We start from the raw sequence: 15,556 nt of genomic DNA on the forward strand, positions 1-15,556 counted from the left end.
GCACCGCTACACGTATGATAGAGCGTCTTGGCACACGGTCGACCAATAGTATCCCTGTCTGAGGATCTTGAAGGCCAATGTCTGACCCCCGATGTACTCCCCGCAAATTCCCTCATGGAGTTCAGCGAGTGTCGCCTCGGCCTCATGTGGCACGAGGCAACGTAGAAGGGGTTGAGAGAAGGCTCTTCGGTACAACTTTCCACCGATATCACAGTACTAGGCTTGGGTTCGTCTTAATCGTCGTGCAGCCGTCGGGTCATCGAGTTGCATCCCATCCCTCTTGAAGTGGAGGATTTCCTCCATCCAATTCGGCGAGACCTTGGTCCCGACGACATCGTGGGTCGATATTGTCGGGGCTATGATGGATTCAGTTGTTGGAGCTCCTCCCAGGTCATGAGCAGAGGCCAGTTTGGCCAGGGCATCGGCTTGCGTATTCTGCGCATGAGGTATCCTTGTGATCGAGAGGCAGTCGAAACGATGAGCGAGCCATCTCACTTCTACCAGGTACAACGCCATGGTTGGGTCTCGGGCTTCATAACTCCTGTTGGCGTGTCCCGCCACCAGTTGGGAGTCGCTGAAGGCCTCGAGGTCGCCCACATGCATCTCCAAGGCTAGGCGCAGTCCGTGAAGTAGCGCCTCGTACTCGGCTTCGTTGTTGGTTTCTCTGGTCGGGCTCTTGAGTATGAGTCCGACTCCTGCTCCTTCGGTGGTTGCCGACCCATCCACATACAGGGTCCATGCAGTCCCGCTATGTCCCTGTCCAATAGCACGATCTTCGGGGGTTAGTTCGGAGATGAAGTCGACCAATACTTGGCTTTAATGGTCGTTCTGGGGGCATATTGAATGTCAAACTCATCGAGCTCGACTGACCACCACAACATCCGACCCGTTGCATCAAACTTCGAGAGGATTTGCCGCAGGGGTTGGTCGATTATCACCTTGATCTGGTGGGCTTGAAAGTATGGTTGCAGCGTTCGGGCCGTCTTTATCAGCGCGAGGATCAATTTCTCGATCGGGGGATATCGTACTTTGGGTCCGACGAGAACGTGGTTGATATAATAGATGGGTTGCTGTGTCGATGGTGCCTCTCAGGTTAACACCGAGCTGACCGCTTGTGCTGAGGCTACAAGGTAAAGACCGAGAACCTCTCCCGGCTCGAGTGAGGTGAGTCGGGGCAATCGAGTGAGGCACGCCTTCAACTTTTTGAAGGCTTCCTTGCATTCCGAGGTCCATGCGAAGCTATCGGCCTATCGAAGAGCTCGGAAGAAGGGGAGGCACTTGTCGCCTGAACGCGACATGAACCTACTGAGCGTTGCTAGTTTTCTAGCGAGGCGCTGCACTTCCTTGATCGAGCGGGGAGGCTGCATCTCTATTATGACCCGAACTTTTTTCGGGTTGGTGTCTATTCCTCTCTGGTGGATGACGAACCCGAGGAACTTGCTAGTCATAAGTGCCCAGCAAGCCAATCACGTGAGTGATGACATATGTGACTTGACATGTTGTCGTTTTACTTATTATATTTTGGCATTTATCACTTTATATTGACCATTGCATATATGCATGTATATATTGTGATGTTCTTGGATCTATGCAATGGGAGTCGGATCGTGATGAGATCACGATAATGAGATCGATTCGCTTTTAAACATAGATCCTAAATAATCCCAGTCATAGGTTACTCGAGAGGGACATCGAGATAATCGGACAGACTGGTGTGCTATATACTCATCCATATAATGGATGTAGCTGGTCTCATAGTCGCTCATGTGGGGACACTAGGGATACAATACAAGTGCTCATTAGAGAATGAGTTCACTGATTGATCCGCTTACGGAATATTGGATGGTTGATGATGCCTTATTTTTATACATCGATTTCGTAGTTCTAGTGGTGTATCCGGTCCTTAGACTTGAGACACCAAGGATGTCCTGTATAAGTGCTCCACTCTTTGATACCAGACTTATAGATTTGGATGTCTCAAATCTATTACAATCGGTCATCGGGAGTGACAGTCAATCTTATGAGGGCTATTGAGTGTCAATAGAGGATTATCCACTCTCGGTGTCATGAGAGGAATATCCCATGTATTCCTGCTCAGACAAATCCTTGGTCAGGGTCATTCGGATTGAGAGAGAATGAGTTCTCGGGGAGAATCCAATTAGAGTAAGACTCGAGTAGAAATCGTATGGGTTTGACAACACCATGCTCGGTATACAGTTTTTAGGATATTAGATGGATAAGGGACTATATGTATATGGTAACTGAGGACAGACAGGTCCAATGGATTGGATTCCCCTGTATTGTCTGGGGACTACGGCGTAGTGGCCTAGTACGTCCGTAGTCGATGAGTCGAGGGAATTATTATAGAGATAATAATTCACTGAGCCAGAAGGAGTTCTGAAAGGTATGACTCACGGCCAGCTCGATATTAGGCCTAGAGGGTTACACACATATGGTAGGTATTGCGATGAGTAGAGGTTCGGATATGAGATATCCACCAAAGTCCCTATCTTATTGGATATCCAATAAACCTCTGAATTATTGGATCCCATGGACGAGATCCAATAAAAGCCCATGAAAGATTATTGGATAGAGATCAACTAATCTAAGAGGCTTGGGTAGTTGGATGAAGATCCAATACCCAATATGGGAGGATCCATTAGGGTTAAGTTGACAGGGGACCTCTATAAATATGAGGGATTCAGTGGTTCATAGGCTAGATCCTTTGCTTGCCTCTCCTATTCTCCTCCCCCTCTCCACCTCAAAGCATGCCTGGAGTTTTGAGAGCGTTGTCACTGCCTTACTATGTGGATCGACGTTAGAGAGGAGGGCACTTGACCTCCTTCACCCTCTCCTAGATACTTGCAATGATTCAGGGATATACGATCTCCCTAGGTAACACAATCTGTTCTATATACAGTTTTAAGTTTTGTGAATTTTTGCGCACCAATCTTCGCACGACGACAAACACATATTTAGGAATTTAGAGATTTTATTTTTCTATTCTTTTGCTGCGCATGTGATGTCGCCCCCAAGATTTCCCAACAGAACTTCCCCAAACTGGCCCCGAAGACACACTTCGAAGGGTTCAGGTACATGTTGAATCGCTTGAGGGTCCGGAATGTCTTCGCCAAGTTGGCCAAATGTGTGCTTGCCGACTTGCTTTTCACGATCATGTCGTCTACGTACACCTCCATGTTTCTCCCGAGTTGTTGCTTGAATAGCTCGTTGACCATTCATTAGTATGTCGTCCCGATGTTTTTTAGGCCAAAAGGCATTACCTTGTAACAGTACACTCCTTTGTCGGTAATGAAGGCGGTGTGCTCTTGGTCTTGCAGTGCCATCCGGATCTGGTTATAGCTTGAGAATGCGTCCATGATATGAAAAGTTCGTAACCTGTCGTGGCATCTACTAGTTGGTCTATCCTCGGGAGTGGGTAGCAATCTTTAGGGCATGATTGGTTGAGATCAATGTAATCAACACACATCCTCCAGCTTTCATTGTGTTTCTTGACAAGGACTACATTTGACAACCATTGGGGGTATTTCACCTCGGTTATGAATCTAGCCTTTCTAAGGCGACAGTTTACTTTATCGCTGATTGCTTTTTGTCGGTCGGGGGTGAACCTCCTCGGCTTCTGCTTCACAGGTCGAGCCTCGGGGTGGATGTTGAGGTGATGCTGAGTCACTCCCGGGTCGATTCTAGGCATTTCTTTCAGGGACCATGTGAATACATTAGCATTTCGCTTCAGGAAGTCGATAAGTTGGAGTTGGTTCGCTTCAAGGAGCATTGTTCTGACTTTCACGGTCATGTCAGGTCGATCCCTCTTTATAGGCACCTCAATGATTGGTTCAGGTGGCTCCAGGTGTATTGGCATCCTGGCTTCCTCGCACGGATCCGGGGCTTGCTGGGGCGGCGACTTCTCCGGAAGAGTGACCGTGGCAAGATAGCAATGCCTTGATTCTTTAGGATCGCTTTGGGATACCCCGACCCCTACTGACGTTGGGAACTTGATGGCCCAGTGATAGGTAGAGACCATCGCTTTCAATTTGTTGAGTGTCGGGCGGCCAAGGATGACGTTATAGGCCGAAGGAAGGTCGACTACCATGAAGGTAGTCATCGTTGTCTTGGCTCTCGGTTCCTCCCCGATGGTAATGGGGAGGGTGGTGGTCCCGAGCAGGGAGATGGAATCCCCTGTGAATCCGGTGAGTGCTGATGCCATGGGGGTGAGGTCCTCGTTGGTCAGACCGAGCTTCCTGAAGGCAACGAAGCACAGCACGTCGGCAAAGCTACCAGTGTCGACCATCACCCTTTTTACCTGAGCGTTGGCGATTCAGATAGAGATTACCAAAGCGTCGTCGTGGTGGGAGAGTTTGACTTCTTCGGCCCTGAAGGTGATTTCGGGCTCGAACTCAGATCTGGGATGCTTCTCGACCATGCTGCAGGTGTAGGCCTTCCTTATAGTTGTGTTGCTGCCACCAACAGCCGGTCCATCGGTGATGAGGTCGATTTGTCTCTTGACGGGACCCCTAGGGTGCGATGATGCTTCTCTCGGTTCCTTGAGGAAGCGCCCGAAGTGGCCTCTCCGGATGAACTCCTCAATTTGGTTCCGGAGGTCGTGGTAGTCTTTTGTATCATGGACGTAGTCTCAGTGAAACTTGCAATATTTGGACCGATCTTTATGAGTGGCTTTTAAAGGGTTGGGCTATTATAAGAGCCCCTTCTCCCTGATCTAGAAGAAGATCTCAGTGCGCGAAGTGTTCAAAGGTAGAGGCGGGGTCCTCGGGAGCAGCTGCGCGGGTTGGTCGGCCTCCTGCAGGGTTGCACCATTGGTGGCCTCGAAGTCGCTCCTCAGGCCTGCTCCATCCTCGACCTCTTGCCATCCTCGCACCTACCTACCATTAGGGCTTCGGCGGCAATGTATTGGTTGGCGCATTGGAGCATATCGGGGATGGTTGCGAGCGGCTTCTCGATTAACGACCAGAAGAACCTCGAAGGTCTTAGGCCCATCAGGAACGCTTGCATGATCAGAGAAGGGTGAGCATCCGGGAATCCCTGAATTTCGGTGGCAAAACACGCCATGAATTGAGAGAGTGATTCGTCCTCATGTTGGGATAACGCGAGTAGCGTGGCTATGGAGGGCTTGGGCTGCACACTTGCCAGGAAGTTTTGCTCGAATTCCCTTACGAGTTAATCAAAAGAAGAAATTGAGAACGGCAGCAGTCAGCTGAACCACGCCCGTGCTAGTCCTCAGAAGGTAGTTGGCAACGCCTGACACATTAGGGCGTCAGAGGTGGCGTAAAGGGCTATTCGTGCTTTGTGGGGATGGAGCAACCATCATATGTTTCTAGTGCCGGGAGTCTGAAGTTGAGCAGCACAGGCTTGTCCTGGATCTCCTGAGCAAACGGGGATCCACCCGAGTTGCTTTCGCTCGTCTCGTCGCGCGACTTCTAGAATTCACGCTGGAACTCGTTTAGGCGACGGTTGACCGCGAATAACTAGACCCTGAATGGGTCGTCTGCCAAGTTCGATGATAAGGTGTCGAGCTCGAGGGTGATGGAGCGACTCGGCGAGGCGCAGGTGCGCTTCATTCAGGCAGGTTTCTTGGGATGGCCATCGGCTCTTGGGCTTCTCCCATCCCGACTTGTTCCCTAGTTGGTCGTTGCTGTGTCGGGTCGGTCGGGGGACTTGCTAACTGTACTATATGCGGGATGAGTAGGATGACTGTTTGCATCATTCCCGCCAAGGTCTGCACTTACTTGGCCAGGGCATGGAATGCTTCTGGCGAAACGACCGAGGATCCTACAGCATATCCGGGGGGGAGAGTCCCGGATCGTTGAACAGACGCCAGTAATAATCCGGCATCATAGCCGGGATGCCCCCATCCCAAGGGATGAGGAGGGGCTGATCACCGTGTCCGAAGGGGGATGTTCAACCGGTAGTTCTCCCTTGAGGTGAGCTCTTGGCGGGTGCTCCCGAGACATCGGCCCTCCTTCTAGCACCAAAAATATTGATGAACTAATGCGCTATGTCCGAGGAGTCAGCACAGCTTGGTCCATGCATCGATATTTGGAGCTCTCGCTTGTCATGAGGAATATCTGAGCTGGCTGGGTCGAGGGTCGAGCCATTGGCTTCGTCTTCCGAGAAGGTGTCCCCCGGCGGGGGGTTCCCGACTTTGGCCCATCGGAGGTTAAGTTAGTTATTGTTTTTCTCTCCTTTTTTCTCTCTCTCCCGGGCCAGATGCCGATCAAGAGTTTTTATACTACAACTCGAAGATCGATCGTATGTGGATTTGACACGGTGGCCGATCCCTGAGTAGCGGGATAGTACCTTCGTGCAGTCATCGCTCGGAGTGCACGGAACGGTGCCCTGCGGCGTCACCCCTAGCTTTTCGGGATGGGACTTGCCGAGGGGCGCCTCTGGTACGGGTTTCGAGTCGATGCGAGAAAGTACCTGATGGGGATATAAACAGGAATAACCTTTGTATAGGAACAAATACTAGAAGACCAAAATACGCAGTGGAATAAAATGGAAACACAATCAAACAGAACACCAAGATATACGTGGAAAACCCCTTCAATGTGAAGGGTAAAAACCACGGGGCAAACTAGAGATAATCCACTATGAGAATAATGAATGTACAAATCTCAATCTCTTGCCCAAAACCCTAGCAACAACCACAAGAGAATAACTGGGATACAAGGATCACGTCACTGCCCACAATATCTAAAACCTCCCAAGTAATCACAGCAAGAGCCTACTATAGATTTGATCTAACCTGAGATGAGAACACTGCTAGATGATTGAGAATAGTCTCTCTGCGTTGTCCTTGTCTTCTTCCCTTTCTTTCTCTTCCTTTTCTGCCTTGTTCTCCTTCTTCTCTTTGGAATCTCGTAGCTCCTAAGATCTGCCTCGTTGCTGCCTTTTTATAGCTTTAATCTGCCTCTAAAACGCAGCCACCACACCCCCCTAATCTTAATTAGGGTTAGGTTAAGAGGGGGTGTGGGCTGTGGGCTGATAAAGCCCACATGGGCTGAATATGGGCCATCAGCCCAACAACCTCCCCCTTCAGCCCATAAGGGAGGCTGTCCCATGACTCCTCAATGTGAAGCCATACCGACCAACTGTCGGCATATCTCCTGTCTTTCTTTTGGTAAGGTATTCATCAACATGTCTGCTCCGTTGTCATCTGTATGAATTTTTTGAAGCTGCAACTGTTTCTCTTCAAATACATTTCGAATCCAGTGGTATCTGACATCTATATGCTTTGACTTGGAATGAAACATTGGGTTCTTACACAAATGGATGGCACTCTGGCTGTCACAATGCACCACATAATTTTCCTGTTTCAGCCCCAATTCTTGTAAGAATTCTTTCATCCATAACATTTCTTTGCATACCTCTGTAGCAGCAATATATTCTGCTTCTGTGGTGGAGAGAGCAATACACCTTTGTAACCTGGATTGCCATGACACAGCTCCCCTTGCAAAAGTAAGTACATAACCTGAAGTAGACTTCCTCGTATCTATATCTCTTGTCATATCTGCATCTGTGTAACTTGTTAACACAGGTGGTCCACCTCCAAAGCTTAAACAAACCTTAGAGCTCCCTCTGAGATATCCAAAAATCCACTTCACTGCTGCCCAGTGCTCTTTGCTTGGATTTGCAAGAAATCTGCTAGTAACACCCACTGCATATGCGATGTCCGGCCTCGTACATACCATTGCATACATTAAACTTCCAACTGCTGAAGCATAAGGAACCTTTTGCATTTTCTCCTTCTCCTCATCACTTGACGGACTCTATTCTGAGCACAACTTGAAGTGACCTGCAAGAGGAGAACCAACTGGCTTAGCATTGCTCATACTGAATCTTTCCAATACCTTCTCGATGTATTTCTCCTGTGACAACCAAATCTTCTTGTTTTTCCTGTCACGAGAAATCTGCATGCCTAGTATTTGCTTTGCTGGCCCCATGTCCTTCATTGCAAAAGACTCACTCAGTTCCTTCTTCAACCTATCAATTTTAGACATATCTTTCCCAAGAATAAGCATGTCATCAACATAAAGTAAGAGAATAATAAAATCCTCACCAAACCATTTGATGTACACACAATGATCTGAAGCCATTCTTTTGTATCCATTTTCTGTCATAAATGAATCAAACTTTCTGTACCACTGTCTCGGAGCTTGCTTTAGCCCATACAAGCTCTTCTTCAACTTGCAGACAAAATTATCTTTACCTTTGACTTTGAAGCCTTCTGGTTGCTCCATATAAATTTCCTCCTCCAAATCACCATGAAGGAAAGCTGTCTTCACATCTAACTGCTCAACCTCCAAGTCCTGGCTAGCAGCAATACCAAGAGCAACACGAATAGAAGACATTTTAACAACAGGAGAAAATATCTCTTCAAAGTCAATACCTTTCTTTTGACCAAAGCCTTTCACAACCAATCTAGCTTTGTACTTTGGTTGAGAACAATATTCTTGAGTCTTCAACCTAAAAACCCACTTGTTCTTCAAGGCCTTCATTCCATTTGGTAGCAGCACCAAATCATAAGTGTGGTTCTTCTGAAGAGCATCCATCTCTTCCTGCATAGCAACTAACCACTTCTCTTTCTGCTCACTCTCAATTGTTTCCTGGTAACTCTCTGGTTCACCTGCATTAGTAAGCATCACATACTCATCTGTAGAGTATCTTCTGGAAGGTTGACGTTGTCTAGAAGATCTTCTCAATTGAGGTTCTGCGGGAACTTGCTCTCCTACTTCTTCTTGCTCAACATGTCTTGCAGGTAAATCAACATCAGGCTCTACACTATTTTCCTGCACATCTCCCCCATCACCTTGATATACTGGAGGAATAACTAGGTCACAATCTGCTAATCCTTCTACAGAAGTCTTGGTTGGTGTCTTCTTCTTCAAATCCTCAAAGGTTTGATCCTCAAAGAAGACCACTTCTCTGCTCCTGAACACCTTCTGCTTTTCTGGATCCCAAAGCCTGTAACCAAACTGATCATGTGAGTAACCAAGAAAAATACATTCTTTAGACTTACCATCCAGCTTGGACCTCTCATTATCTGGAACATGTGCAAATGCACGACAACCAAATACTCTCAAATGCCTGTAGGAAACATCTTTCTCTGACCATACATGCTCTGCAACATCATCATCTAGGGTTGTACATGGTGATAAGTTGATCACATCAACTGCAGTCCTCAAAGCCTCATCCCAAAACCTTTTGGGTAGCTTGGCCTGTGAAAGCATACATCTGATCTTTTCCATGATGGTGCGGTTCATCCTCTCTGCAATTGCATTATGCTGAGGTGTACCAGGAACTGTCATCTTATGTTGGATCCCATGTGACCTGCAATAGTCATTAAACAATCCCGTATACTCACCACCATTATATGATCTTATGTATTTCAATTTCCTTTCTGTCTCCCTTTCAACCCTGGCATGAAACTCTTTGAAGACATTAATAACCTGATCTTTGGTCTTCAAAGCATAAGTCCAAACTTTCCTGAAAAAATCATCTATAAAAGTGACAAAATAAAGTGCACCACTTATACCAAGAACATCAACAGATCCACCAAGAGTTTTTGTCCTCAAAGGACCACATACATCTGTATAAACACGGTCTAAGGCATGCATTTTTCTAGACAAAGCAGCACTAGCAAATGAAACTCTATGTTGTTTACCAGCCAAACAATCAATACAAGGGTTCAGATGTATACCTCTGAGATCTGGTAATACCTCTCTCTTGGAAAGAGCTTGCAGCCCCTTCTCGCTCATGTGTCCCAATCGCCTATGCCACAACTCCATACTGAAGTCTTTCTCTGTAGCATTTAACTGCTCACCATAAGCTTTAACCTGCAACCTGTGAAATATGACATTTCTTTCCACTAGCTATAACAAGAGAACCCTTACTGAGCCTCCATTGCCCTCTGTGAAATATGCTTTCATACTCTTCATCATCTAGTCTTCCAACTGAAATTAAATTCAGCCTCAAGTCAACCACATGCCTCACATCCTTAAGTACCAACTTGCAGCCAAGGTTGGTCTTTAAATGGATATCACCCATGCCAATGATGTCTGCTGTGCCATAGTTGCCATCTTGACAACACCAAAGTTTCCAGACCTGTATGTAGCAAAATACTCTTTCCGAGGTGTAGCATGATAAGAAGCACTTGTGTCAATCACCCACTCAAGATCCTGACACACACAAGAAAAAATATCATCAGAAGGAGACAAAATCAAATAATCACCACCCTGCACTATAGCTGTAATATTATCCTTTGACTCTGTAGACTCTACTTCTTTTCCCTTTTTCTTGTTCTTCTTAGGTTGCTTACATTGGTTCTTGTAATGTCCTTTCTCACCACAGTTATAGCAAACAATATCTTTTCTTGATCTTGACTTGCTCCTACCCATAAACTGCTTCTAGACTTTGACCTTCCTCTGTTCTCTGAGATAAGTGCCTGTGAATCATTCTGAGATGTTGCTGAACTCTTTCTTCTCAACTCTTCATTCAACAAACTGCTTGTTACTTGACTCATAGTGACAATACCATCTAGCGCAGAATTACTAAGGGAAACCACCAGTGTCTCCCAACTTTCTGGTAATGAACTGAGAAGTAACAATGCCTGCAACTCATCATCAAGAGACATTTTCATAGAGGATAATTGGTTAGTAATACTCTGCATTTCATTCAAATGCTCAGCAATAGAAGCACCCTCTCTATATTTTAGGTTCACAAGTTTTCTGATCAAAAAAGCTTTGTTGCCAGCTGTTTTTCTTTCATAGAGACTTTCCAATTTTTTCCAAAGAGAATATGTAGAAATTTCAGTAGAAACATGGTGAAAGACACTATCATCAAGCCACTGTCTAATAAACCCAATTGTTTTTCGATCTAACCTCTTCAACTCATCATCTGTCATAGTTGTAGGTTTTGCACTATCCCCCTGTAAAGGTCCATACAAATCTTTGCAATACAAGAGATCTTCCATTCTTGGTTTCCATATCATCCAATTGTTTCCATTCAAACTAATCATGCGAGAAACATTACTAGCCTCCATGTTCAAATACAAAAAAAATTAAATCACCAAAACCCCGCTCTGATACCAGTTGATGGGGATATAAACAGGAATAACCTTTGTATAGGAACAAATACTAGAAGACCAAAATACGCAGCGGAATAAAATGGAAACATAATCAAACAAAACACCAAGATATACGTGGAAAATCCCTTCAATGTGAAGGATAAAAACCACGGGACAAACTAGAGATAATCCACTATGAGAATAATGAATGTACAAATCTCAATCTCTTGCCCAAAACTCTAGCAACAACCACAAGAGAATAACTGGGATACAAGGATCACGTCACTGCCCATAATATCTAAAACCTCCCAAGTAATCACAGCAAGAGCCTACTGTAGATTTGATCTAACCTGAGATGAGAACACTGCTAGATGATTGAGAACAGTCTCTCTGCATTGTCCTTGTCTTCTTCCCTTTCTTTCTCTTCCTTTTCTGCCTTATTCTCCTTCTTCTCTTTGGAATCTCGTAGCTCCTAAGATCTGCCTCGTTGCTGTCTTTTTATAGCTTTAATCTGCCTCTAAAACGTAGCCACCACACCCCCCCTAATCTTAATTAGGGTTAGGTTAAGAGGGGGTGTGGGCTGTGGGCTGATAAAGCCCACATGGATTGAATATGGGTCATCAGCCCAACAGTACCCGTGTGCTGACTTGGCAGGGGTATGACGTGACATGAGTTATGATGTGGTTTGATCCAAAATATGTCTTATCACATGAAACATGTAATCACATAGTATGATCTTTTGTTTGCTTTGGTCCACTCTGCATGTCGTCATTCATGTGTTCATCTCCATGGTCAGCAGGCAATTTTATATGCTGCGTTCTGGGAGTAATGTTCTTGCTGTAGCTGTGTGTGATCCCAACTGGGGGGACCGAAGAGATAGATGTACTGGTCGTATTTATTATATGGATTGCTTGACGATGATGTTAAACTGCATCTGCAGGTGTGTCCCTGGTCCACATGATTCCTGCATAAAGATCAAGAAAATTGTTCACTTTGTATGATCCACGAGTTTATTATTTATTGTTGATGCGGGCACATGTTCCTCAAGATAAACAAGAGAGAGAAGCTGGAAGCTTCCTTCCTCTTTCCTCAGCATCACCCAAGGAAGTAGGAGTTCGTGTAGAGATGTCATTCGACTCCCAGGAGGGCCAAACGAGATACATCAACGTGCACGCTTGATTCATTGTTTAGCTGATTCCTTCAGATGAAAAGAAAGGATAGACTGATGGGAGGAGTAATGAATGTTTCTTTGCTCCTACTTATGTTAGTGTAGTTTTTATTGGAAGCTAAATTTGATTCTAAACAAAGCCTGTAAGTTTGATTATAATCAGACCCTCTTATTAGACCATATAACCCTGTGGTCTTCTGGTCAACGTGCGAAGGCACAGCAAGAAAGGACAGTTCTTGGTTTCCTACTTCCTTTCCTCTGCTGCCACCAAATCAGCACTGCGTGACCACATTCACAAAGATTGCCTCCACGTAGAAGGCAACAAAAGACGACTTCATACAGCTCAAACTAGGGAAGGCTCCTCTCAGATTCTTCATTTAAGCTGTTGCCGCTTGGGTATCGATCTTCCTTGCTCTGCTGCCTTCTTCCTTCCCCGTCAGTCTCCCCTGTCCTCGGGAGGGAGGAGGAAAGTGAGCCTTGATATAGACAGGTTGAGGATATTTTGGTGTAAGCAGGACGAGAACAGAGGAAAGATTGGGTTTTGAGAGCTGGAAAAGGCCGGAAAAGTGGTAAAGGTGCGGTCTTTTAGCAAGCCTGAGCGCCAAAAGTCGGCTTTTGAACATGGTCGGCGGGTGGGATCTCAACGACGCAGTGTCAGAGGAGGACAGCTGCTGCCTAATGGCCTCCGCCCCTGCTGAGGGCGGCGGAGATGACGAGAAGGGGAAGCCCACCGCAACCAGCTCGGGCGAGGTGGAGAACGACGACTCCGGCACCTCAGTTGTCGATGTCGAGGCGTTCGGCGGAAGCGCCGGGAAGGTCTTCGAATTCTCCGTCTCCGGCCGTCGCTCCGTCCAGAGCGGGCCCGCCGTCGCGACTCACCAGTTCTTTCCTTTCGGTCACTCGGAGGGGGCTCGGGCGGGCGGGAGCTCGGCGCCGCCGTCACCTCGCGTGCACTGGACCGGAGATGGGTTCTGGCAGTCATCGGAACCAGTGGTTGCTGGAATGGCGACGGAGGCGCAGCCGTCGGTGAAGAAAAGCAGGCGAGGTCCGAGGTCGAGGAGTTCGCAGTACCGGGGGGTGACCTTCTACCGGAGGACCGGGCGGTGGGAATCCCATATATGGTCAGTTATCTCTCTCTCTCTCTCTCTTCTTCTTCTTCTTCCTCTCCAAACCTTAACGAAGATCGAATCTTGGAGTTGGATTCAATCATCTCAACATTGTCTCTCTTGTATCTGCAGGGATTGCGGAAAGCAAGTCTATTTGGGTATGTATGAACCAAGATTTCATCAAGTATCTGTTCCTGTTTTCAATTTTTGATTGTTTGCCATGGAAATATGTGTCTGTAGGTGGATTCGACACTGCTTGTTCAGCAGCAAGGTTAGTCTATCAGGTTCTGTAATTGATCAGAGTTTACTATTACTTTCCATTTAATTCTTTGTCTTCCAAGAGCTCTAACTTTCAGAGATTGTTCAAGCAGAGCATATGACAGAGCTGCAATCAAATTCCGTGGGGTGGATGCAGATATAAACTTTAGATTGGATGACTATGAGGAGGACATACAACAGGTAGGTGAAGGTAGATTGTTCTTAGGATCCTGTTTTGGTTAATCTTAGTGTGCAAAGATGAATTAGAACTCAAGAAGTGTTTGTCAATGGCTTGATGCAGATGGGCAATCTTAACAAGGAGGATTTTATTCAAGTGCTCCGCCGCCAAAGTGGCAGCTTTCCTCGAGGAAGCTCGAAGTACCGAGGAGTCATCTTGCGCAAATCTGGGAAGTGGGAGGCCAGAATGGGTCAGATTTTGGGTAAAAAGTATGTCTCTGCCATCTCCTTTCAGTGAATTCTCTGATTCAAGTTCTTAGATTTTGATAAAAGGTTTGTGTTGTTGAATGGTAATTCTTGATGTTAAACAGATATGTGTATCTGGGACTCTTCGATACCGAAATCGAAGCTGCTAGGTAATTCTAAGCTCTAAAATTTTCAGATCAAGCTTCTTAGGAAGCCAGAAAAAAGCAGTAGTGCTGATTGTTCTTTACACTGGGATTCCAGAGCTTATGACACGGCTGCAATTAAGTGTAATGGGAAAGACGCGATAACCAACTTTGATCCCAAGTTCTACTCAAATGAGCTTGGTATTGAGAGTGAGAAACTATTCGCTTTACCATCTTCTGTTACTGATTAGGTTGTTCATCTAACATTACGAGTAAAATTCTTTTTCAGCTGATCATGTTGAGCATAATCTCGATCTTAGCTTGGGGAGATCAGACTCCAAAAGGATTAACCTCGAGATGATAGATAATGAGAGCTCCAGTGTCGTCGATCAGCAATTTCTCATAGGCTCCGAGTCAGAGAGGAAACGCAACATGAGATTAAAGGTATAATTCATATCAAAACCAAAATTTATGCTTCTAGCTTAACTAGATCAAAATAAAATTGCAACTACTTTTAACTCGGTTTGTATGATTCGGGTGCTATTTCTTTCTAGTTTGATGACAATCTCAAGCTATCCAAAGGAAAAGACAGCAGAAGTTACTTTCCTCCTAGCAATGGCTTCAGTCAATTTCCATTCAGCTATGTACCACTTCAAACAACAACTGACATGTCCTCAGTGTTCCAGATCATCCAGCTGCAGTCTAATCCATCTTGTTATGATCAAGTTTGTGATCTCTTATAAAAATGACATCAAGTTTTTCTTGCTTGATACACTATGAACTCATTTAGGATTCTGCTTGTTTCCTGATTCAGCATCCTGGCAGCAGCGATAAATAAAGGATCTGCAAATGGCTTTCATTATCGAGTGGCAGACAGCGACTTGAGGGGCATTTAGATCGGGAACAAGGTGTGGAAATTAGCCATCTTTCTAATTGTTTGTCGCTGTTAATTTTGCAGCAACATCAGGATTCCCACCACAGATAGCAAAACTGGCAATTTCCGACATCCAGCACTAGAATAATGGATTCAAGTCTTATATCAGACCTGGTTAAAACAAAGCACCATTTGTGTCACAGGACCCAAACCGTAACACCTCAAATCTTCGAAGCTCCTTTTGTGCGTAAATGGCAGAGTGTTAAGGAGCTGAGCCTGTGGGAAGAACTAAAGTTGGGACAGGAAGTCGGCTTCTTATGAAGTGGATGGCTCTCTCTTCCTTTCATGTGTTTAAAATGTTCATACTAAGTCCTCATTCATCTGTCTGCTGTTGTATTTTGTTTCAAGAAAGCAATAATTTGAGCAAATAGATTGCAGATTTGAAGTAAAATGACATTCATTCGCTCACTCACTTGCAGTAAATGT

At 45.8% G+C, this 15,556-nt stretch overlaps 1 protein-coding gene across 3 annotated transcripts; it reads left to right on the forward strand.

The window, feature by feature from the left end:
* The first annotated feature begins 12,430 nt into the window (after nucleotides 1-12,430).
* LOC135593624 (AP2-like ethylene-responsive transcription factor TOE3) lies at nucleotides 12,431-15,538 on the forward strand. 3 transcript variants are annotated; one of them, XR_010479739.1, is made up of 11 exons: nucleotides 12,434-13,387; nucleotides 13,505-13,530; nucleotides 13,613-13,643; nucleotides 13,744-13,831; nucleotides 13,932-14,077; nucleotides 14,179-14,223; nucleotides 14,315-14,406; nucleotides 14,486-14,640; nucleotides 14,751-14,921; nucleotides 15,011-15,104; nucleotides 15,274-15,538. XR_010479739.1 is itself a non-coding variant. In XM_065083816.1 (10 exons), exons 1-10 carry the CDS (start codon nucleotides 12,888-12,890, stop codon nucleotides 15,032-15,034), a joined length of 1,269 nt encoding a protein of 422 aa, XP_064939888.1. In that variant the 5' UTR covers nucleotides 12,431-12,887; the 3' UTR covers nucleotides 15,035-15,538. The 3 variants fall into 3 exon arrangements, 2 of the variants coding, with proteins under 2 accessions (XP_064939888.1, XP_064939887.1); XM_065083816.1 differs by having other exon boundaries at nucleotides 12,431-13,387; nucleotides 14,315-14,397; nucleotides 15,011-15,538; XM_065083815.1 differs by having other exon boundaries at nucleotides 12,436-13,387; nucleotides 15,011-15,538.
* Nucleotides 15,539-15,556: the final 18 nt, after the last annotated feature.

The sequence above is a fragment of the Musa acuminata genome, chromosome BXJ1-9, assembly GCF_036884655.1.
Source record: "Musa acuminata AAA Group cultivar baxijiao chromosome BXJ1-9, Cavendish_Baxijiao_AAA, whole genome shotgun sequence".
Lineage (NCBI taxonomy): Eukaryota > Viridiplantae > Streptophyta > Magnoliopsida > Zingiberales > Musaceae > Musa > Musa acuminata.